Raw genomic sequence first — 25,750 nt, 5'->3', positions numbered from 1 at the left:
TACATTGCTCTCTGGAGTGCTTTACTCTGATTTGTCAGTTGCCGCACAGTGAATATATATTTATATTTATTTTTTATATATATATATATATATATATATATATATATTCTGAATTATGAATAATTACTGCTAAACATTAATATTGAAGTTTTTATTTTCTTTTTGGCACAAAACATTTTTTGCAATAATGACTGCACATAATTCCTTAAATTAAGGGAAATGAGAAATATTTAACCAATTTTACTTTCATAAAGTGACATATTTCAGAGTAAGCAATAAGCAAAATTGGATAAACGGTAAGTAAAATTAACATTTTCTCAAGTGAATCCATTGAAAATTCACTTGATATAAAGTGCATTTAAAAAAATAACAATGATTATGTTTTATTTCATATCGAAAAAATTTGAGATTATCTTTGTATGCATGCATGAAAGCAAACAATAAATTTTTTTCCTCATACATGTGCTCATACACACACATCTAGTCAGACAGATGCCATTAATGCAACATGTTCAGAGAAAGGTTAGTCTAATTGTTCTGTTTCTCAGGAGACAAAATGTGAAAATGTTGTCCTCTTTAGCCTCTTCATTATTAAATGCAGCCCCGAAAAAGCCACTCGCAAAACATATTTCTTCCATTTTGAGCATGTAGAGGTCATGTAACAGGGACTTCACCTTTATTGAGCATTTATGTCTTAACACTTCAGTCCAGAAAGAAAGAAAATATGACAGACGGACAGGCAGAAAGAGAGAGGGGGGTCTAAAAACACCAGACTTAAAGGTTCGTTATTAAAAGTTAAATAACCTGAGGGAGTGAATACACAGGGATTCTGTCTGGATCTCAGATTTGGCCCACTTCACACTGCTGTCCCACTTCTGAATCAAACACACTTCTATTAACACACATTTCCAGAGCGCACAGTGTGTTTTTTAGCTAATAGGGTCTTTGGGTTAGCATTAGCAACTCTGTGCATGAAAATGCATGAAATGTGAGCGTGTGCAGGTCTGATGGCGTGCGACATGCTTCCCGCTGCCCTTAACGCTCGTACTACTATCTTTGGCTCGGTAAACACAGCCATCCAGCATGAGTGACATCACTGATTAGGGCGAGCACATGTTCTATATCACCATTCCTCCGACCGGCACCGCATTAATCTTTCATCAGCCTGTGCTCTCTCTCTCTGTCTCCCTCTTTCTCTCTGTGAGCCATTAAAAAAGATGGAAAGGCAAAGATTTTAAAGTAATTAATGATATAGTTAGCTGCTAAATATTAATAAGAACGGTCTTGCATAAAATATAACATCTAAACCTCTGCGATGTGGACAGTGGGGTAATTACAAGGGAATCTATAATTATGGCAGCCTTCACTTCTTACCTATTTATAGGTAAGAGCTGTAATCCAAGAACCAAATGTACACTTAACCTTCAGGTCTAAATTATTATTATTTTTTTGTATTCATATGTAATTTAAATGTAATTTAGGAACCTTGCGAATACTTAAACCACTGCTAGTTCAATGCAAAAAAATCTGGAATTTTTTTATAATTAATAAAAAAGTACAATATAAAAATTTTTTGGCACAAAAAAAATTGCTTTTTGCTATAATTTTCAAACATCTTCCCTTAACATTTTATATATTTTAAATAAATAACATCAACATTAACTTTATTTTATCATTGCTAAACTATAATGACTCCCCGGCATCCCTCAAAACCGAAGGTAAATGAGCAGTTTGCAACCTATTTTATTTCCATGAAATGACATATTTTAGAATGAAACTGGATAAACAATGAGTAAGTTTAGTGCATTGAGTGAATTTAGTTTTAAAGGCAATTTATGAATGAATTTAGAAATGAGTGAATTTAATTTAAACAATTTAGGATCCTTGTGAATACTCATACCACTGCAGAATCAGTGCTAAAAATCTGAAAGAACTTAAATAATTGTGTATATTGTTTTTTAATAAATAATATTAATAATTATTTCTATAATAATTAGTTATTTTAGGATCTTAAATGCAAAATAAAATCAAAATTGACTCCATATACCATATGGTGGTGTACCTCATGATTAAAAAAAATGATATAATATTAATATTGATAGTATTAGCAATATTAGCTAATAAAATAGCCAATTTTTCATGATCCAATCAAATCCTGTTGGATGAAATCAAGCCCTGCTGAATATTTTGTAAACACGTCACATTACAGACTTTAAATGTGCCATTTTATGACGTGCACGTGTATGTGTGTGTGAACTCACAGCTGGGTGTGTGGGGAGTATCCGGGACTGCTGTGTCCATTAGTGTCCAGGTGATCTAGTGTGCCGTTGAGATCTTCATGCATGCTGCCCTGTAATAGGCCGGTTGGGCTGCCGCTCATCAGTCCTGGAGGACTCGCCCCCATCATACCTGACGCACTATTCATCAAGCATGGATTACCCAGCAACGGCAAAGAGGTCTCCGCCAACGCAGCCTACGAGAGAAAGAGAGAGCGAGAGGGAATAGTTATACTCAAGCATTTTCAAGCCTTTTCAGCAGTCGGCATGTCATAGCGCATGGCTTCCAGCTCGTTCCAGATTATCTCCTCTTTTTTATCGAGTTACTTCCAAATTATTGCTGAAGAATCAGTATGATAAAAACAGATGAGAACTGCCACAAAGTGGCAGGAAAAAAAACAACGGGAAAGTTTCGAAGTTGCAAAAACAATCTCTTCACCTTACAAGACAGGCCTCAAATGAACAGCGAATAAAGAAAGCCCGAGCATCCACATGATAATGAAACCATCCAAAACTTTACCTCAAAACAGTCAAAGAAAAAAAAAAGACTCATGACATTTTTGCCTCCTGCACATTAAAGTTATATACAGTAATTAAATTTTAAAGTTTTTGCCACGAGCACCTTGCTGGCCGACACTGCGAAGCCAAATCATTTATGACAGTTTAGATAAATATTAATGATTATGCCCTCGCATTTGCACAGGCTGCTATCAATCTGAGGCCAGGCTGGCAGAGAAGGTACCTGCCTCTACCACACGGTGTCCTTCTAGACTCTCACTGGTTGTGCCAACCTCACACACACACGCACACATTACCTGTAAGCTGGCGTTGAGAGCTGCCCCATAACCCAGACTGGATGGCAGGTTCTTGACCAGCGTTGGGCTCCTGAACACAACAACACAAATGTTGAATTATATTTCTATTAATCTGACTGTAAAAGCATCTGAAAAACATTTATAGTGTGTTTGTGTACCCTGTTATCTTCTGAGATCTGCGTTTCTGATATTCCATTTCGTCCACGGTCCACACAGCGCCCTTTACGTTCTCCACTCGGACGAAACACTTGTGCAGGCTGAGGTTGTGTCGCACTGCGTTCTGTTAAACATGCATATATACAAAAAAATTTGAATGAGTGCATATACTTCAATAAATGTATTTACTATGCATGATTTATCAGTGCATTTTTTTCTAAAAAAAGTATAATTTTTTAAAGCTTTCTGTTGGTGTAATCAAGGCCTCATAGCTGACGAAAAATATGAACCAATCATATCACAGACTATTATCTACTGCTAAACACTATTGTTGTTCTAACAAATTATGGCAGTTATTTAAATTATGACAGTTATTTAAAGAATAATGGCTGTAATAATTAGGAAATGTAGATACTTCGGGTTTATAAATTAAAAGGAAAAAAGAAAAATCAAGCAATAATTAAAATTCCAAAAATATATTTATTCAATTGATCAAAATGACCCATAAACACTCTTTCATAATCAAGAAGCATGAATAAAAAATAAAGAAATATGGCGAGTATTGTACGTCGCCATAAAATAATCTAATTAAAACATGTAGCAAAGAAGCCAAATAATGCCAAATAATATGCTCATATTAAATTTTTTTTCATGTTTTATTTGAGGGGTGACCAGCGTTGGGCTCCTGAACACAACAACACAAATGTTGAATTATATTTCTATTAATCTGACTGTAAAAGCATCTGAAAAACATTTATAGTGTGTTTGTGTACCCTGTTATCTTCTGAGATCTGCGTTTCTGATATTCCATTTCGTCCACGGTCCACACGGCGCCCTTTACGTTCTCCACTCGGACGAAACACTTGTGCAGGCTGAGGTTGTGTCGCACTGCATTCTGTTAAACATGCATATATACAAAAAATTTTGAATGAGTGCATATACTTCAATAAATGTATTTACTATGCATGATTTATCAGTGCATTTTTTTCTAAAAAAAGTATAATTTTTTAAAGCTTTCTGTTGGTGTAATCAAGGCCTCATAGCTGACGAAAAATATGAACCAATCATATCACAGACTATTATCTACTGCTAAACACTATTGTTGTTCTAACAAATTATGGCAGTTATTTAAATTATGACAGTTATTTAAAGAATAATGGCTGTAATAATTAGGAAATGTAGATACTTCGGGTTTATAAATTAAAAGGAAAAAAGAAAAATCAAGCAATAATTAAAATTCCAAAAATATATTTATTCAATTGATCAAAATGACCCATAAACACTCTTTCATAATCAAGAAGCATGAATAAAAAATAAAGAAATATGGCGAGTATTGTACGTCGCCATAAAATAATCTAATTAAAACATGTAGCAAAGAAGCCAAATAATGCCAAATAATATGCTCATATTAAATTTTTTTTCATGTTTTATTTGAGGGGCGGGTGTTTTTTTGCTCTAAGAAAAGGGAGAGAGGAATAAAAAAAAAAAAAAACCCTCATAAGCAGATCTCGCATCTGACCTGAAAATCCCAGGATTTGATTGATCTTAATGCCCATGGCTCTGAATATGATAATTTTAATATTAATGAGCAAATGAGCAGTTTTATTATGCATGCTATATAGTTATAACTAATAAGCTGGCGGGGCTGAGAGCTCGATCCCCAAGCTGAGCTGATGAGACCAAGCACAGATATTAAATCACCTTTCATTCCTTTTTAAAAATTCTCTCTGTTAATCAAATGACAAGCCCGTCACCAGCCGGCCGTGCCCGGGCCCTCACAAAAGAGCAGGGAGGCTCCGAATGGAAATTCCTGCTCCGCTATTGTAGAAGGAGGGACTCGAATATGCCGAAAGCCCCTGCTTTGCCTCTTTGTTCCAGTCGGGACCAGATTAAAATATGGAGTTGATAAGGACAGAAGCGAAGAGAGCTGGAAACAGGGATGCATATGCGGCTACAAGGCCATAAAATGGCTAAAAACGCTCATCCGTGCATCTCCAAACACACACTCCGGCAGTAAATGAGTCGTGGCCCAGCATGTATCTGTACGGGGAGCTATTGCACACCCTTGTGGAGCTGTAATCATACACCAGCATCATTAGCAAGCCAAATCCAAATTAATTCACTTTGCTAAATCTAGTGCTGGGAAATGCTTCGCATGCTGATGAGAGCTGGAGAAACCTTTGAGAGGACCTGCGTCGGAGTTAAAATAGAAAGGGAAAAACGGCTGTGTATCTTATCGACACGCACCGCGCTCTCCTGTCTAAAAATAGAGGATGGTTTTTATTGTATCCTCCTTTTCTTTTCATCCCGTCTGACAATGTATTTGTTGGGACAGAGATACAAATGAGGCCTTTTGTACTGGGAAATAAAGTGTGTTTCCTGGATGAAGGGTGCATTAGCGCTTTAGAGCCAAGCGGTTCTTAACCCCTCTCTCCATTTGTCTTGTTCTCTTTTGCTTTTTGTCTTGCTGCATGAGTTATAGTGTGTATGAAGCCTCGGCCGACATCAACAACAACAAGAAAAGGGATGTAGCGGTGTGCGTCTACATGGCAAACAGCCATCTTTCAAATTAATTAACCAATAATAATGCAGGGTGGGGAGGGAGAAAAAATGAAAAGGAGACACTGAGAAAGCGGTAATACGCCATGTCTAACAAAAGGTGCTGATGATTGAGTGGCTGATTAGTAATTAGTGCGTCAGAGCGCACACCTCCCCGTCAAGACTCGGCTATTAATTGCACCAAATTAGAAAACGATATCAGAGGCTGAATTATTCTTTCACTTGTCACAGAGAGAGTGAGCAAGAGCGAGATAAAGAGAGAATTCGTCCTTTTCAGGAGGCAGGTTAAAAAGAGGCGCGATTGCTGTTAATCGGCCCACGTCCCTTGCAGGCCTCCGTAGCACATTACCTTCCAGGTGGCGGCATTGCGTCTGAAGTAGGCGAAGGTGCGCGTGAACCAGCTGTAGATTTCGTTGAGCGTTAGCTGCATGTCACCTGACTCCATGACAGCCTGCGACGAGATGCCATTAAGCGGCACGTTAGAAACTGGAGTACGTCGAGGCGCTCTCACCCAGATTTAATTCAAGCAGCAATTAATTACAATCTAATCAGGCTAAAGCTAATTTATTTCCCACTCACCTGCCTGATGAGGGTTGCATAAGTAAACGGTGGCCTGACGTCAGCGTTCTTGTAAAACTCGTAGTTTGGGGCGATCTCTGCGGAGAAAAAAAATAAAGAAAGCAGCAGATAAATAAAATAAATAAATAAATAAACCCAAGTGTCGCCACCTGGGATAATTGATAAACGTGTCTCCGCCAGGAATGCATTCAGGATTTTATCAAATTAAAACGAGAGGCGAGTTGGCACTTCAAATCAGCATTTTACATGTCCAACTAAATACATTTTTAATTAATCTCTCTCTGGAGAAATCTTAAACATTAACACGCTCGTGAAATTAGAGCCTGCGTCGATATTTTGTATGTGTTTGAATAATTCATGCCTTCCCCGCTGCTCCAACACTTGCGGAAGACCAGTAAATATAAACATCAAACAAGATGTTTTTACATGCATCGCCTTCTTGAATATTGCATCATTTTATATTTGCCTGTAATTAAAATGCATTGAATATTGATGATTTGATTTTAGCCCCATCTGCATGAAGAGCGAACAAAAAAAAGCATCTACGAACCTGAGGACAAGGACATGGAGTATTTGTCGGTGTGGCGTCTGCGCATGGCGCCCATGCTGGGTACATTGGCGGGACTGAGGACGTTGGGCACCTGGGGCATCTGGGAAAGGGGTGTGACTGGAGCGGTGGGCGTGGTGGGCGTCTGAGGTAAGTTGGGGGGCGAGACAGACGGGAGGTTCTTTGACATGGTGACGCTGGAGACAAGATTCAGCTGTAGAAGAGAGAGAGAGAGGGGGATTTAAACGAGTGCTGGCTCATTCCTACAGCTGTGTTTCCCCTAATAAGCGAAGGAGGAAGCAGCCAATCTGCACTAATTACAGGATGAAATTGTATCATAAGAATTCTAATTAGAGCACGCTGTTAAAGATTATCTAATGATCAGGCTGAGTTATCCCGGCCCATCTCTATCCCATAAGAGCTCCCTGGATGCAAAACACACACGCGGTGAGAAGAACATCACCTGGCTTCCTGCCATAACCTGGTGCTTCGCTAGTTATCCATCTCGCTCTCTTCCTGTCTTACCACCCAAACACAAGAGTCAGGTTTTTTTATCAATATGCACATATCCTCTGCTTTTTTTGTGTACCAACTTCACCCGAGTGGAAAACCCTGACCTTTAGTCTCGCCGTTAACTCCTTCAAATGGTAATGACATCATTACATATTCAAACCAAATTGCCTTAATTGTGAATTGGCAAGCAGAATTCCGGTGCTGTCAGAATAGAAAATGACCGCCGGTTGGACATCAACAATCGTTTGTGGCACGTGTTGATAAATACAATGAAATGTCAAGCCGGCTATTCTCAGGCGGCTGCTCTATAGACAATTACAGCTCCACTTAACGATAATGAGATAATGCCAACACAGAGAGTGGCATGCGCTATACCACTTCGCGAGAAATCAATGACTCCTCTAGGGGAATGTTGTATCCTGGCTAATGACTGGAACTAAGACCTTGAAAGGAAATTAATGACAAAGACGCATTGTCTACCAGAGGGACATCTCAGCAAAAGGGTAAACGGTTGTGTTGTTGACATTACATTACATGCTAAGTAAATACTTGTGTCTTAAAGTCAATAAGAAATCAAAATTGACCCTATTACTTCTAAAGGTGTTCCTGGTCTTATTATGAACAATTCGTTGTTGCACACTATAAAAAATAAAATAAAATAAAAGCTGACATTTTCTACAACAGATATTCTTTCATTTTGAATTTGATTCATTGTCACTGTTACAAAGCCCCCCCCCCCCCTTCAAGTGTTTGTGCTAAATTTATTGCCATTTGAATTCCCATCTTTGTCCGTGCATGCAAAAATGCAGTTTGATGCATATGATACATTATATAATTCGTCAGGGGCCGGGTCACGGCACCAGATTTGAGGATTGTCTCTCTTAATATCTTTCTCATTGCGGCCAAACCACCACATCAGCCCGTAATTACACACTACTCCTCTAAAAAGGTTTTGATACACTGTCAAACACTGCAAAAAAGCACTTCACAATAAATCCTATCAGTAGTGAGCGAGCGGGGAAACAGATAGAGAGTGTGCTGCATGTATATTTAAAATGTTAAGACAAGATTTTCCTCCCCTCTCTTCACCTGGTTATGGCAACAAGCGTAACATGTTTGCAGGCATACAATCTGGTGTTTGCAAAATGGAATTTATTAAAGCTTAACTGAGCAGGAGTGAATGAGACACAGGGATCAGCCCTTTACTACTGCTGTTCATCTGAATATATATTCAAGGTTGGCTGAGAGGAAAGGAAGGGGTTGGGAAAAAAGAGCCCCTCATTATTCAGGACTAGCAGCCTTGGTAACTTTGATTTTCAGCCATCCATGGCATGGCCAAAAGGTAACATTTAATGAAGTGCCATTCAGAGTTTAAATGGGGTCGTATAACAGTGTACCAGCACCTTGTGTTGGGCTACTGATAGCTGTTGAGGGTTTGCCGGTGCTCATTTTGCCGTGCTAATAAATTCGCACTATTAATATTTATCAAATGTGTGGGACGGTTCACTGTCGGCCCTGTGTGTACGAGGGCGTGAAAGTACCGGCATATTATCTGTAACATCCTTTTTTGTGGGGAGGATACATGTGTTCTCTTTTGTACCTGCGAAACAGATAACATTAAAGCATTTGCGTGAGCCGACACTTGCACCAAGACAAAAAGGAATGAGCTGAAAAAAAATCGCAGACCCTCGCTGATTATTTAAGAACTCGCCATTAATTGCTCATCATCAAATGCAATTAGCAGTCCTTTCATGTGCGGTTTATGTAATGTAATACTTCATTAATATTATTCATTCATATGCGGTCGTGGATTATAGGCTGAACGTTTTTTATTAGAGTCGATTTCACCGAGCTGCTGGAGTTCTGAGGATGAAAACGGGAAAAAAAACCCCTGAATAATAAATCGACAGAGGTGAGCAGTCGATTCCTGATGGATTTACAGGATAATTATTCTGTCTTGTGATTATCTGCTTTATACGGTGGGAGGTGATGAGAAAAAATTATGCTGGTGAAATTAGCTACTTGCTAAGCGGCGGCAAACTGTACAATGTTTCCCCCCGCAAAAAATTGAATAGCTAATAAATAATTCCAATAAACAATATTTATCACAGCCTACTCTCTTTTGTAAACACTTTAATTTCCAGCACAACACAACGTGTCTTTTGTATTTTTCTTTTGATTAATGGTTAAAGGACATCTTTGAGTGAAATCGGATCCAGACAGATGGGCCGTTTTCATATATTGCTCCATTTTTCTCCAAATACACAGCTATATCTCTGAATGTTTACAGATTACGGGTTATTTCTTTACAGATAATCTTCTCGCAGTTTCCATCTATCATTTCAAACTGTTTGTTTTCTGAAACGAAATGTCTTCCCCCTACTTTAAGTGTGCCTGTGGTCACGGCGCTAAACAGCTTTTACCGGCCAACAGGTTGTTTGCTGTGCTAAAGCCATCAGAGTGTAATGGCTCTGCATTTTTGGCTGAGATCGGGTGTATGATTTAATGCTCTCTCGGTCCTGATAGGGTCCCAAGAAAGCAGGCATTACAAATCCCATTCTCCTCTCATCCTCCAGCCGTGTTTAGAGAGCACATTTACCATCCTGAGTCCTGTTTACTGTACGCGTACCAATATGCACTCACCGGTTTTGGTGATGGTTTGGGCTCTGAGGGCCTCATGTGCAAGTGTGCCATCATCGCCTGAAGACGCTCACGTTCTTTAGAAAGCTGTTAGCAGAAAGAGGGAGGAAGAGAGAGAAAAAAAGAAAACAGACCGGTTTTAGAAATGAGTGATTTCCCCCAGACTACCACAGTAATACATCTTGTTATCAAGCTTGTCTGCTTGTAATAAATCCTGCATACGGCCCAGACCGGCTTCCTTAAGTTTGCCTCAAAGACACAGACATAAAGCAGTGGTTCTCAACCGGCGGATCGTGACACAAAACCAGCCAGAGGTCTTTTCTAGTGGGGTCATGGACAGCTGCAAAACAACAATGCTAAATGCAAATAAAAAATGCAATTAGCCATACACTTGAGTATAGTTAGGATAGAACAATAAACAGGCTTATCAACTTTTGGAGAGGAAACACATTATGTATCTTCTCAAACAACTATTTCAGAGCAAGTTCACCTGTCAGTTGGTAATATGCAACATTTGTCTGTTTTATGCATTTAAACAAGAGTTAGAATTTTGTCGTGACAAAATTGTGGCCTATATAGGTCTTGGCAATATTAATAAACAGTATTAATAAATGTTTCCATACAGATCCTTGTTAAAATGCATTAGGCATCATGAACTATAACAACAAACTGTATTTCTTTACAGCATGTATAAATTCAGGTGAATATTAATTCTTCTTAAAGTTTAAAATAGACTAGTATGTGTGAAAATGTAAAATTCAGGTATATAATCTTACAGCAAAGTGATTCCCTTTTATGTGTGATTTTTAGGACATCTTTGTTACTTTTAGATAAGCAGCACCTTTATACAGTGTTGGACGCTCGATGTCCTTGGGTTCTGAAGCAAAACCAGTTGAAAACCACGGAGAGTGAGAAAGAGGCAGAATAAAGCAAAGATAAGAGAACCATTCCTCGTGGTGCGGTGATGGAGAGCTGAAGGTGGTGCTCGGAGGTCACGGAAAACAAATAGCACTTCATCTTTTTGTCAATAGCAGAATTTAGGTCAGCAAAGCTCTGACAGTAACAAGCTACTCAGGCCATAAATTAGAGGGTCCTGGTCGGCGACTCAAAGTCCTGTGGACACTGTTAGGGCTGGACTGGATCTAGCAGCTGCAGAGAGGTGAAGGGGTCCCGCAAACAGAGTGCCAGTCGGTCCCGCCTCCCTGCCTCCTCCCGGGTCCTCCGAGGTCCAGTTAGTGCCCCGGCGATCTGTTATCATCAATCTAACTCACAGAGAGTGACAGGGACCGGCCCGCATGGCGCACCGCCTTGAACTCCGCCGGTGAGCCGGCATTCGAGCTCTGAACCGGGCCTCATTACCACTGACGGAGGACAAAAAAATGCCAAAAAGAGTGGGGAAAAAAGCCCAGAAGGACAGAAAACAGCAGCTCTACTGTAATTGGTCACAGTGTAAGCACGCCGGCTTTGTGGTATCAGCGAACAAGAGAACAAGTCAAGGGAGAAATCGTGATGTCCGTCTGTTATTTTACATATAAACAAGAATTATTCATTGTTCTGTTTCAAGAGCCCAACAAATAAATAGGGAGGGTTTTGCAGAGCGTAAAAACCTTTAAAGGTTGAGGGGAACGCTTGGCTTGCATTCAGATGGGCATCACGAAGGCTTAGAGGAGCCACGGTCAGAAAGCAATCCGCACTACAAAGGCGAGGCGGCTCTTTGCGTGCACAAACGCAAGGGAACAGCTAGATTTACATAAAAAATAAGCACAGGCCGCAATTATTCTGCAAGCGCAACGGGTTATTTATTTGAAATTAACAGAAGAAAGATGGATTTTAACCCTGTGCACCGCATCCCATGATGCACCGGAAGGTGTAAGGCAAAGGACAGAGCGTTAACTGGCGAGAGAGATGGCCGCAGCGCTGAGTAATAGCATCCCTCAATCACTGCTCTCATTATCTCGCCAGCGTGACACCTTAATAAGGTCACGCTCCAGCTACTGAAAATAGTGGCTCTCTTTAGAGGTTCCTTCAGGTGCAAAGTGTATTTAATTAACACAGTCCAGCCCAGATGCACGCATATTAATTGGAAGGGATAGAAAATAAGCACAAACCATGATTCAATTATAAAGGCCTGTGATGGCTTTCACCTTTGTTGGGATGGATTTGCTCAAGGTGTCCCTTGTGCATTCTTTCACTTTATGAGCTTCAAGTTTTTTATGGCAACAAGCTAATTAACTAAATGTTTGGTGTTATGCTGCAAAAAAGCAGTTAAAGTTGAACAAGTGTGTGTTAAAGACAACATGAAATCAAAATCAAGCAAAACATGGTACTGAACACCCACTTTTCACAATTCCATCAAAGTCTGATGCATAAAATCCAGTCTTGCTCTAAATTAAGGACTAATATATAAATAATGATTGTTTTCGAACACGTTTCCTGAACACTTCCACTGTCTACCACTAGATAAGCAGTTAGCAGACAGTCCCGCTCGCAACCTGCCAATGCTTCCATTAATTCATTTATCAGAGGTTTTTGTCCAAATGACATATACAATGTAAAGTTTGAAGTATACGTTAGTACACAAACTAGGTAAAGCTAAGCGGAGTCAGGTTGATTTAATGTTTTGATAATGCAGAAATATTTTCAATTCGTAGAGAAATCAGCTTACAAATCACGCATGCATTGTGAATGCCATTTCATGTTGTCTTTAAAGTAATAGTTCACCCAAAAAAGAGAATTCTGTAATTTACTCACATTCATATTATTCTAAACATGTATGAAACAAACCAACACTAAACCAAACTGACTTTCATTGTATGGACACCAAAACACTAATACATTTTTCAAAACACATGCTTTTTGTGTCATTTTGAGGTGAACTGTTCCTGTAAACGTGTTTATGCTTATATTCATGTGTCTACTGTACCTGTATCTCTAGCTGCTGTACCACCTGCATCTGTACTCGGCACTGGGCGGTACTCCTGTCGTCCAGAGCATGTTCATTGTTAAGGTGCCTGTAGGCGAACAGGAGAAACGGATGAGAAACCAACCCCTCATACACACATACACAGGCTCAACTAATAATAGACGGTTGCTGTTGATCAACTACCACTGTTGTTGAGGAATATGATTTCTGGATTACAGGACGTCCATCCCATTAGCTTTTAACAAACTGGGACACATCTAACAAGTGTGTCCCACGCTCGCTGAAAGCCGGTGTTTAACATCACAATAGCATGACTGTCATGCGAATGAGAGGCAGCGCTCAGAACACAACGGCTTATGAGGGATGTTGGTGTACAAAAGGCCTCGCGCAGAGGTTTTGTCTTCTACATTTATCAAGAAATAAATACAATAAATGCAATTTAACTCGAGTAACGTTTAAAAAGTGCCTCCTACGAAGAGTGCATTATTCCGTCGACATATTAAATGTATCTACTCATCCTTTCATTAGAATATTACGCAGAAAAAAACCCCACTTCAGACTGCAGGAGCAGTCAATGGCGGTTTTCCTTGATTGGATTTTGTCTGCAGGACACAAAAGAAGCCCACCATTAAAATAGACCTTTATTCCCGGCGAACGCACGGAGGCGAAAAGGTTTTTAAAAGTGTTGTGATGTTCGGTAATGAGCCTCTATCTAAATTATCATTGGTGACAAACCCACAAAGCGCTCTTTTAGAAGACATGCTTGTGAAATGCCAATGCTGCCACTCTCTTTCCTGTAATTATAGGTTAGCTTGCAGACCCTTCAATGATCATTTACAGTACAGCCTCCAGTGCATTAGTGTTAGCTTAAATTGCGCACATACACTCGCACGCAAACACCCACCCATCCACACCGAGCTAGATTTAACACTACTAAGCATTTTCTCTATTCATTCTCTATTCATAGCGCAAGCTATTGTTTATGTGCAAAACGCAAAATAACAATGTATTCATAATCCTCCTCAAACACGCCAATCAAAGCAGAGGACATTTGAGAACACAATGGCCGCCGCTACCTTTCAATTACGCCCGTGCCCATTTAAAATTATTTCATTCCATCACGCCCGCATTTGCTATTGTAACCGTTTCAGGTCTAATGCTCAGATATTCTCCATTATAAATCAAGAGTGAGATAGCATTGAACAGAGGAAAAAAAAAAAAAACGCCTAGGATGACTGGAGAGTTGGTGCCTTTCTCCGGCCCCGTGCCTAATTGCTGTTTCAGAATGCGCATGCAAAGGAGCATTTCATTAATCATGTAATCAGGTCCCTCGAAGGGAACTAATGCTGCAAATACCCTTTTCATTTCAATGCTCATAATGCTATCTTACGCACTTGATGTATGGTGGATGTCATAAATTACAGTTGCTTCAAAAGCCACGACTGGCTAGTTCCGCTGTACAGACAGGTAACTCGCTAAATAACACATCTAATCTCGCACGCCCCATTTCTCATTAGCGGCCATCTAGATCTTAATCTCGTTTCCTTGTTTCTTTTAGGAACGTGAGGTTTTCTTTTCTAATGGAAGCACGTTTCCTTCTCCAAGAGTAAATACAATAAATGTAATTGTCAGAAAGTGTAAAATACTAGGTTCTTTATGCATTTTTGAAGATAAAGAGTCACAATTATCAAAAATAGTCATAATTTTGAGATATATAAGCACAGATATGAGAATGTCACAAGTCTGAGACATGAAGTCGCAACTGTGAGATACAAAGTCGCAGTTGTGAAACACTATGTCACAATTGAAAGATATGTTGCAATTATGTGGAAAAATAAAGGAATTACTAGTCCCAACTGTTAGACACAGTCAAAAATTTTGAGAAAAAAAAAAGAGAATGGGAAAATATAAAGTCACAATTGTAATATATAGTCACAATTAATAGAAAAAATAAATTGTGTTACAATTATTATAAGAAATAAATTGTTATAAATTCAGTACCAATAGTGTAAGCTATAAAGTCACAATTATGAGACAGTAAGTAGCAATTCTGAGAAATGATGTCGCAATTACCTTTTTTAATAGCCAGCAGAATGAAATACAGCACAACAGAGTTTTAAGCGAGTACTAACGTTAGCGAGAGCTAGTTAGTGCTGGTGATTACATCCAGATTACTGCATGGCAATGAAATATTCAGACAGTAGGTGTTTGACTATGCATTGATAAAAGCAGGGGGTTAGAGGGGGGTTAGATGCAGTCACCAATATCTCTTAATGAGCCTGTGGCGCTGGGTTTAGTTCAAACAGAGAGGTGAGAGGAGAATGAGACGGGGCCGCCAGCTGCGCAAACATCTCTGGAGCCGCCTGTAATTTATGGGTCACTTTATAGGCATATTGATTTTTGTTTTGAGATGGGGAATGAGGGCTCTGATGGTCTAAGAAACAGATGGACAGGTACGCAACGGACTGAGAAGTGCATCGAAAACCACAGACGGAATGAGTTAAAGTAGGAATTACTTAGGCCTTTCTAGCCAACATGGACCAATCAAATCATTTAGCTAATTCTCAAATGACTCGCAATTTCTAAAGGACTCGTGACCTTCAACTGGACATGGGTTTGATTAATCTAACCTGGGACTTCCTGTTGGCTTTCATTAGCGCCCAGTTTAAGACGTAGCACTCTAAGTGGCGGAAGCTCAGCAGGTCGCTTCACCAGTATTAAATGTTAAATAGATGAAAAGAACGATTCATTTCCCTGCATTAGAATGGGGAAGAGTTTGTTTATTGAGATACACAATCTCATATTGCGTCCACATGGGAAAGATGCTACAGCAAATGGCAAGCCTGCATTGACAGTACGTCAATCTTTATTACAGGCCAGCGGGTATGTCTGTATTTTTCTCTTCCTACTCATCCTGACTCTTCTCAAACATGTGAGAGGAAATCAATAAGAGAACTAGGGCAGCAATCTGGAGCTTAAACAATAACAAAATCGCCTGCGTGGCAGAACAACATTAGAACGCTATGAATTCATTAGCCCCCTCTTTTAGCAGCACATAACCCCCAAATAAGTTGCCCGAATCAGACCCACAAGATGCCTGCTTCGTTGCATTAATACACACGTCTCGAGGCGTACCCGCGTGCTTGCACGCACATTCACGCACGTCTATTTGAACTTCAGAGCTAATATAAACATGCCAGGCACCTCTTGGCTACCCCTCTCCTGGTGCACCGCGCATGAAAGAGCGCAGACCTGCGCTTAAATGCTGATCTTGACAACTTTCTCAGCTACACAACAAAGATTACAAAACCATGGCTGGTTTCTTCTCCGCAAGCTACAAGCCCGCACAGGTTGGGTGAATCCCTCCGCCCCCTGCTTCCCCATCAAAGGTGCCATTTGAATCTGACACCTATTTTATGTAAACCATTTTAAGCGTGTGTACCTGGATGATACGCAGCAGTGACTGGCATCTCCGAACGACATTAAAAGCTTCCTTCTGACACCGACAATCGCTCCTCCAAGGCACAGCGCCACCCGCCATCTCAGATCACGCTTCCTTTTGTGGGAGCGTTTTCATGTACGAGTTACAGTACAGGCGTCTCCGACTCTGGGTGTCTCGTCCCCATTTCTACGAAGATTTGGAGGATGATTGCTGTAATGGCATCCTACTGCACAGGCTGTCAGACAACGAGCGTTTTTATTTAGTTCTCTTCAACCATTGATTTGCATACCAGCTGAATTTGGCGGGAAATTATCACATGACCTCTGATGTATGCTGTGCCACAATAAATGAACGTCAATGGGCTAGACGGGGATAATTAACCCTGTACTTTGAGGTACATGCAGTCTTTTGGTTGACAGTCATGACCAACTAGTTAAATGGTAACACACTCAAAGGCGCTAAATTCTTGACTTGTTTGGAGTGGACTCTTTAGACTGTGTCTAGCTGGTTTATAAAAGAATAGAACGACGTCGCCACTCTCAAAAGCAGTTTACAAAAATTGACGTGGACATTTACACCCACCAAACGCACCAGATTATTATTTCACAGTTAATTACGGATCTAATTAGAATATTCAAATGAACCCTTTTCTCCATTCTTTGATGGTGAGGCTCTTTCCTCGGAGTAGCAACATGATAACCTGCAATCTCCAGCACTGCAAACACCTTCTCCTTTGATGTCCCCCCTCTTGCGTCGCGGCAACAAAGCCGACCAATTACAAATGAGCTAATTAACTAAATTGTTGATGGAGCATGAAGAGTTCATTTCACTCCGTTAGCTGTGCCATGACAACACCGCATGGCTATGTGGGTTGCCATTAGCTTCAGCCGCTCAACACCAGCCCATCATCCACTCACGTAGCCGTGGAGATGCACGGTCATTTCTGAGCACCACCTATGATGGGCTGACAGGCACCTTTGAGAAATCTGTTTCACCATCCGTTTTGTGGATTTACAGCTAAGTGCGAGAACTGAGGTATGAAAACTTTAACAAAAGTAACAACTAAGCATCTAATAAGCATTAAAATAGAGACATAAAGGGAAAACAGATAAATTACTGCTTTAGGCCAACTGAAATTTTTTAAGCACTTATGGTCTCTTGATGATCACTTACTTCAAAAACTGTCCAAAGTCGTCACAAATACTTTCACATCCTGGCCACTTGCACACTCCATGACCATAGAGGGAGTGTGATGCTCCGGTCTCTTCATGCAGCGAACTGAAAGAGAAATAATGAGCATTAAAAATGTGGTGGAAAACATGGTGGTGGTACCTGTCAGGATACTATGACCAAAAGTTGGGTCAAACCGGCTCAATTTGGTGGACTTGATGCTCAGAAAAGCTGAAAAAACACACATGCTCTCCCCTCGACATCACGCCACCTTGTGATTATTGATCCAGAGTATTACTGAGGAGACACGAGTGTGTTAAAAAACAAATGGCCTGGCCAAGTAAAATCACCCGTCAACATTTTTTCCACAGACTTTCACCTTGTAAAGCCATTACGGACAACTTGTGTAAACAGCAGAAAACCGGCCCCTGCGCTTTAATTTTCACCAGGAGATTCATTTGCGGTGGAACGGGCGTTTTTAAGGACACAACCTGTTGTGAAAAGACATTGCGTTAAGTTACGACCTCCAGTTCTAATGGTGCTGAGGGGCTAATGTGCGAAAGTGAGGCTATGCAGACCAGCACGGCGTGTGTTTGTGTGCGGCACACGCTCACACACACAAACCTCATCGGCTGTTTTATCTTGCCGTTATCGATCAAGCACATCTTAGAAAGCAGCTGGCTCTGACAACACAACACACTCCGTGATTACGAACGACCGTGGACCCGAGAGACTCCGCCAACACACGAGAAAAGAGTCTTACCTATTTCTTAAATTATTTCCCTGTCTCTCTCTCTGTTTTTTCCTTTTTTTTCTCTGCCTCTAAAGAGATCTCTCTCAAGAAAGGGCTTTCTGTGAAGACGCTACGTACTTGAAACCAATTACACAACACATCCACCCCCAGTGAAGTCAGCGGCTGTTGCTATGTACTAACATATGGCCGCTACAGACTGAATAATACATGGAGAAATATGCGAATCTATGTCTTACAGCAGCCGCGGAGCATATAAAAGGGCCGTCGCGTGTATAAACGCTCAGGAAATGCCACACCGGCATAGTGTATTCTATTTACATGACAAGCCGTGCCAGCAAAGCAATTTCAAAAGAAAAGCTAGGTATTAAATACTTAATGTACATTGAGGTGAGCTGTGTGTTCCTGCCACTGAAAGTTGCACCTCCATGCGTTTGATATACCAGAAGGCACTGCGTTCAATAGCGCGCTGTCTCGTGGGAGGTTTCGTCTCATTTCAACTGTTATCCAGACATTAATAAACTATTGATGAGCAAACAAACAAAAACACACAGCCCTCTCCCTGCAGAAATGAGCATTTTCCTTTTGCAAATGGGGACAAACACATCAACTGTTTTTCGTGTCGCACATGAAAAATAGTTTAAACGGCTGTTTGGTTTGTGTTTGTTAACATGCCTTTGTGTTCATGTGCACACAAGACCCTTTATCAGGAGGTTTGTGATCACGTATGTCTGAAAAGGGATTTGGAGTTTGTGTCGAGTGAAAGGGAGTTTAAAAGAGGACGCAGACACACACGCACGCTCTCAGATGATCACGTGAGGATGTTACCTGGCGGCAGAGTCTGTCCGGGGAGGGTGGGCTGTCCTGGGCCGGGGGGCAGAGAGAGGAGGCCCTGCCTCTGCATGTTGAGCAGGTGCTGCTGCTGCTGCAGTTGCTGCATTTGCAAGAGCTGCTGCTGAAAGACCAGCTGCTGTGCCGCCAACTGCTGCTGCTGCTGCTGCTGCTGCTGTTGCTATAGTGAGAGAGAGAGAGAGAGCGAGTGAGCATACACACACTAATCACACACATGGAGGAGAAAGTGTGTTTGGTTATACATGTGGCCCAAGTGAAACCTAGCCGTCTCGTTCTCTTCGCCTGTTTGCGTGGACTGAAATCTGTGTGTGAGATGCGGGTGGGAGGGTGTGTGGAGCCCCCTCCTTCCGCCATTGATAGTTAATTGTCTTGCATTTGTAATGGTCCATTACAGCTTATGGGGCCACAGGGAGGGGGTGACGGAGGGAGAGAAGCTGAGAGAGATTTACAGCACCCACCCCCCATCCCCTCCCGAGCCCTGTTTACTGCCAGTGGAGCCTCTTGCATAAGCTGGCGAAGACAACAACAAAAACAACAACAACAGCAGCCAGCAGCAGTGGTGACGGAAACCACAGAAAAACAATGCAGCACTTCAGTGATCAAAGCACAGCAACTGTGCTTGAAATCTTTCCATAGATAAAAATAAATTCATAAAATCAGGTAAACGTTGATGTTTACCTGCGAACAAAAAGGATTAGCAAAATCACAAGTGAACAAAACACCCATATAAAACACTTTGTGTAAAACGTTACACATGACAAAAAAAAATCCTTCAAACAAAGCATTTAATTAAGTGAAATCAAACTGAAAATCATAGTATTTACAGTAAATATTTTCGAACATTGGATCTTTCACGAAACATCAGCTGTGAACATTTTGCATAAACCGTCACATACAATATGGACGTAAACTTGTAAAATAGATACACATTAACGTTACAAAATAATTACTGAACTAAGTTAAATTAAACAACAATTAGCTAGTCCAAATCCCTAAAGAGCAAACATTTGGACCTCATTCATGAAACAGCAGATGAAATTTGTGTTAAATTGTTTGTAAAACCATTACTACATAAATAGTTGTAAACAGTTTACACTTTTACACAAAAATTTATTCTTCTCATATTTCATAAGTCAGGCCCAAGACATAATTTTATGTCATACTAGTTTGTAATACTATTTTTATGTAAATTGTCATATTAATTCATTCTGTTAGTGAATGAGGCTCAGTGTTATTATAATTTCGTATGTGATGAAACGACAAGACACCGTTCTTTAGTCTTGGCTTTTCGGGAATGTAAAGTGGTGTAGTAGTTGCATTTCCATGTCATACAGAATCAATTTATTATGGAAACCACAGAAAAACAATGCAGCACTTCAGTGATCAAAGCACAGCAACTGTGCTTGAAATCTTTCCATAGATAAAAATAAATTCGTAAAATCAGGTAAACGTTGATGTTTACCTGCGAACAAAAAGGATTATCAAAATCACAAGTGAACAAAACACCCATATAAAACACTTTGTGTAAAACGTTACACATGACAAAAAAAAATCCTTCAAACAAAGCATTTAATTAAGTGAAATCAAACTGAAAATCATAGTATTTACAGTAAATATTTTCGAACATTGGATCTTTCACAAAAACATCAGCTGTGAACATTTTGCATAAACCGTCACATACAATATGGACGTAAACTTGTAAAATAGATACACATTAACGTTACAAAATAATTACTGAACTAAGTTAAATTAAACAACAATTAGCTAGTCCAAATCCCTAAAGAGCAAACATTTGGACCTCATTCATGAAACAGCAGATGAAATTTGTGTTAAATTGTTTGTAAAACCATTACTACATAAATAGTTGTAAACAGTTTACACTTTTACACAAAAATTTATTCTTCTCATATTTCATAAGTCAGGCCCAAGACATAATTTTATGTCATACTAGTTTGTAATACTATTTTTATGTAAATTGTCATATTAATTCATTCTGTTAGTGAATGAAGCTACTTCAGCTAACATGTTGATAGTTTAACTAACTTTAACAAACTTGCTCAATCTTCAAACTGCTGCTTCATTATGATAGAAAGGAAAACCTTTAGAAGGAGTGAAGAATGTAGGAGAGCATGAATTTGAAAGTTCACTTTATCAGCTATTACTGCAACAATAAAAACGCGATGCGCCTTGCAATGCGGATACATTAATGAACCAAACAACATGTGAAAGCAAGAGTTCACGTATAGCTAACTCTGTTTTACTTTCTTGTTTCAGTGCTCCATTTGTCCCCAAAAGACGTCCCCACTGAAAACAACTAATTACATGCCTGTCCGTATTTAGTATGTCAAGGACAGAGAGGATCTGTATGCTACCATTTCAAAACATGACTGCATATGGGACAGTAAGTAAGAGGGTGTTTATGTGTGTTCACCTGCTGAAGCATGACTGCTTGTTGTTGTTGTAGGAGGGCTTGGAGCTGTTGGGGGGAAAGGACCTGCTGTTGAAGGATCTGCTGCATCTGTTGGGGTGTGATCACCTGTGGACTCATCATTGCCACAGACACTGGCACCTAAGAGAGACGGAGAGAACAACACATTAGCCATGTCTCGTGAAAACTCTTCAACTGTAAAGTCATGCGCTTCTCGAACTCTCTGGAAATGGTGCGAGTGCAGTATATGTAGTCATTTGGCAGTGCATGTGTACTTTCTTACTCTATATATTTTCTGTCAGCTACTCCCAACGGGAAAAGCATTGCGCTTTAAATAGAGGAGGACCTTAATTAGCTGAACCCTTCAACTCCCCCAGGCGATTTCTAATGCTACAACACACAAGGCAGGCAGGAAGACGCACATCTCCAGAGCCGACTGTGGGTCGTAAGCGGACACATGGCCTGTTGAGGAGCAGCTAAGCTAAGTAGCATAGATTCAGGCTGCCGAAGCTTTGAAAAGTCTGTGAGAAACTCCTGATTGAAGCTGAGCTGCTGTGAAGTATTCTGTTTTACAGAGGTGAGGGGAATTACCAGTTGCCTCTCGCTGCGCATTGAAGTTTCCAAGTTGCACGCTTGGAAGAAAGCAGCCAGAGGCACAAGTCTTCCACGAGATGTCATTTTTCAAAATTCATGTCATTTTTTAAATGATAAGAATCATTAAAATACCAGCTGTCAAACTGTGCGAGATAACTTTTCCGCCAAAAAAAACAAAAAGGAAATATTTTCGCAACCCAGCATTGAAATAAAGCAAGCAAGTTTTCTGGAAACATGCAACATTTACATTAATTTGGCTCGATTCTTCGCTCGCGTCTAAAACTACACAATGAACAGAATAAAACTAATTGCCAGACAAATGCTATTTGAGAAAGACAGAAACAATTTTCCTCTCCTGGACGATGCACCTGTCTACAGCTGACTCTTCAGGGCATTCTTTGTACTTTATGAAGCATGCTGCATGTTGCATTGTTCAACAGAGCAGCTTCGACAGATGCTGTCTATCATCAAGACAGCCAAGCCTTCGGCGTCATGACAGGTAAACATCTCTATTGTTGTGGTTTCTGAGCTTGAGAAAAAGACGTGAGGCTCCATTAGACGTCGCGAGGGGTCTGAGCGACTCCTCGCACCGGCTAATCAAGACTGCTTGATTGCTTTCCGTACGTCTGAGCTCTCAGGGCCTTGACACGTCCTTGTTTTAGTCTCCTGGCTCGGCCCAGCTCAGGTTCCCCTCTTTGATTAGCAGAGACATTTGCATGGTCACTACACATTTTTCATTTTAGAAGTCATTATGCATTAGCGCTCCTGAGCGCCAAGCTTGACTAATCCTGATGAACTGAGTAGCGGAGCTGAAGGTCACACTCCATCCCCACTCATATTCATATTCAAACAATTCCAAGCACCATTCTTCATTAGACTGGCCCCAAAACTCGATGAGCACCACCACGGAGGAAAGCGCACACACAAATATACTTTCTTTCTTTCTGTCTGTCTGTCTTTCTTTGGGGAGAAAAGGTGTGACGAGGGAGGAGGTATCGGAAGAAAAAAAAAAGCAAAGGAACAAAGCAACAAAGTCACAAATTAAACAGCTGCATGTAATTATGCAAATTTATGCTTACACCTTCAATGTTATTAAACCTTAAGACACATTTGTGATGTATAATTACCCCCAGGTTCAGCCAGGGTTCTGCGCCGGCCTAAATGACAATATAAAGACCAAAGCATGAAAATACAACAGGAGATGTTCTCATTACGCCCATTATTTGTATATTTAAATGAGCTACGGACTGAATAACGAACGATCACCTCGCCTGCACTGTGGCTCGGCGAGTACAATAAACATGTAAATTTCAGAACAATTCGCTAAGTTTATTTATCGACCAAAGCTGACCGTGTGTTGTATTTTCACCTCGAACTTGCCAAAGAGAGACTCGAAATGACAAAGGCGACAATAAAATAAAATGAAATCAGGATATGCCCCTCAGCCTCTCATTAGCTTTTTAGCAGATCGACGGATGATACGCATCTTCATTTCATCACTTTTCCAAACAAAAAAGATGAGACAAAGTTGAAGTTTCGGCCCACTCACTTCGGAGTCGCGCACAATGCTAATTCCAGCATTTAACGCTGGCATTTTCTGCATGATATATCAGAGCTTGAAAGATGAAAGCAGATAAGTAATTGCTCTCCTGGTTCTTATTCTTAACTGACAACCCATAAATTTAATTTTACACACACGTTCATTTACATTTTCAAGTATATGACATGATAATTGGCGGAATATAACACCTCCAATCCGCGGGATACTGAGGGGGGCGATGATTGACAAGCTGGGTGAATTGAAAGGAACAGAGGCTGAATTGCTTCTCCCCGAAATGATTTCGCCAAGACGGGGCATAATTAATGAGCGTTTGCCGAAGGGTCGAGACGCAAACAGTCACAGACAATGGGTCTTTTCCCTCGCAGGATGCCAGATGAAGAATATGACTGTGAGAGGCAATGATACAACCCAACGAGTGCTAGAAAACTTCACAGATAATAGCATTCTTCATGAATCAAAGCATCAACTTCAGTCGTCTGCAATTGAAGCACTTGTGCTGTGAGAAAATTTACTTACAGACCATCAACTGACATCTGTTTCTCACTCTCCTTTTAAACAACAAGCACATCCAAAAATGGCAATCCATGAAGCTTTGATTTCTATTGGAAAACTACAAATACAAGCTGATCTCCATTGACCTGCTCTTTACAGCCATGAGGCTCAGCACCTAAGAGAGAGCAGAACAAATAGCTTTAAATTGGTCGGTGATGAGAAAACATCAGTGGCCCTCCTGAAGAACGAGCAAATCATTACAGGGCTCTCGCTATGCCAAAACGGGTCTCGACGGTCAACTACACATCATAAAAACGAAAAACGCAAGACTTGAGCCTTTTTACAGTACCTGAAAACACAACAAATGTCCCATTGGTGTATTTCCAGCAACAACAGCTGAGAGAGTCATGTTAAATAACTATAATTAATATAAGTGCAAACTAGCAAAAGTAGGTAGTAAGGAGTGATTTGATACTCTCGATGAAAGAAGTTTCTGAATCAGATGAGTCAGGCTGAACATGCTGAATCATGGGGCCACTTTAGAGAACCCCTTGCCAGAGATACTTATGTTCACCAATTTCTCTCATTTTCAAGGAATGGGGCTTTTCTTGGACTTCGGAAAGGATCCTGACCTTTCCACTTCGGTAAAGCTAGGGTTGCGAATTCAGTCAGTAATAAAAGGTTTCACAGTCAAGGGTTTATTGATGGAGTTGCTTTACTTGGGGTCCACAAATATGCACACTCACTGATTTGTAAGTCATTGACAATATAAACACATACTTGCGCTAATCTAAACCTGAAACACGCTAACATACATACACACATACTCACACAGTGATCGTTTGGATTAAAAGATCAATGCGGATGCTCTCTGGGAAGAGTTAATTAGATTACAGGAATGTTTTCCTAAATCAATTTATTTTACAGTTCAGCTAAACAGTATGGGAAGTGTAATGCACTTCAAATGATGATAGAGTGGATGTGGCCTCTGTTAGAGCTAACAGGGGTACAACGGATCTTCCACACAGATTTAGATAACCACACTTTAATTTTTGTCAATGTAGGGAGGGATCAAATGCTTACTACAGGAAGTTAAGCCTAATGTGCTTTCCAAAGGGAACTACGAGAGGAAGAGTAGAGCTCGTGCCATAAAACCGCTCAAAGAAAATCAACCAAATGTGATCTTCAAGAGTTTGTAAGATAAGAACGAAGTCTACACGAGTCTGAAAGTTGTCTTCCTTTGTTTTCCTCAAATATGTTTCTTACCATATCTGAAACGGAGCATCGTGTGGCATTTAGAGGGAAATCTGTCTCTCTCGCTCGCTCCGCATCAGCCCCCTCCTCTTCCCTCTCTTGAAAGCTTTGTGATGTCGCAGGTAATAGGGCGTCTGTTGGATCGCTCCCCCTCGTCAAGTGACACGCAGTAAATTACACAAGCTTCAAGCAGCTCGC

General features: G+C 40.5%; 1 protein-coding gene across 1 annotated transcript in view; it reads right to left on the bottom strand.

Annotated features, from left to right (window-relative positions):
- Positions 1 to 25,750, bottom strand: part of LOC107584045 (forkhead box protein P2-like) — an 89,776-nt gene that overhangs the window by 4,008 nt on the left and 60,018 nt on the right. The window contains exons 5-17 of the mRNA XM_016270448.1: positions 21,655 to 21,792; positions 19,200 to 19,377; positions 19,047 to 19,102; positions 18,245 to 18,303; positions 17,624 to 17,728; positions 13,009 to 13,096; positions 10,089 to 10,172; positions 6,936 to 7,146; positions 6,386 to 6,462; positions 6,156 to 6,257; positions 4,021 to 4,142; positions 3,092 to 3,161; positions 2,262 to 2,473 (exon numbers count right to left, since the gene is read on the bottom strand). Coding sequence (XP_016125934.1) covers positions 2,262 to 2,473; positions 3,092 to 3,161; positions 4,021 to 4,142; positions 6,156 to 6,257; positions 6,386 to 6,462; positions 6,936 to 7,146; positions 10,089 to 10,172; positions 13,009 to 13,096; positions 17,624 to 17,728; positions 18,245 to 18,303; positions 19,047 to 19,102; positions 19,200 to 19,377; positions 21,655 to 21,792 — 1,502 coding nt within the window. The remainder of the gene's footprint in view (positions 1 to 2,261; positions 2,474 to 3,091; positions 3,162 to 4,020; positions 4,143 to 6,155; positions 6,258 to 6,385; positions 6,463 to 6,935; positions 7,147 to 10,088; positions 10,173 to 13,008; positions 13,097 to 17,623; positions 17,729 to 18,244; positions 18,304 to 19,046; positions 19,103 to 19,199; positions 19,378 to 21,654; positions 21,793 to 25,750) is intronic.

The sequence above is a fragment of the Sinocyclocheilus grahami genome, unplaced genomic scaffold, assembly GCF_001515645.1.
Source record: "Sinocyclocheilus grahami isolate Dianchi unplaced genomic scaffold, SAMN03320097.WGS_v1.1 scaffold56.1, whole genome shotgun sequence".
Classification (NCBI taxonomy): Eukaryota; Metazoa; Chordata; class Actinopteri; order Cypriniformes; family Cyprinidae; genus Sinocyclocheilus; species Sinocyclocheilus grahami.
The sequence above is the reverse complement of the archived record's forward strand: the minus strand, read 5'-3'. Positions and strand labels throughout refer to the sequence as shown.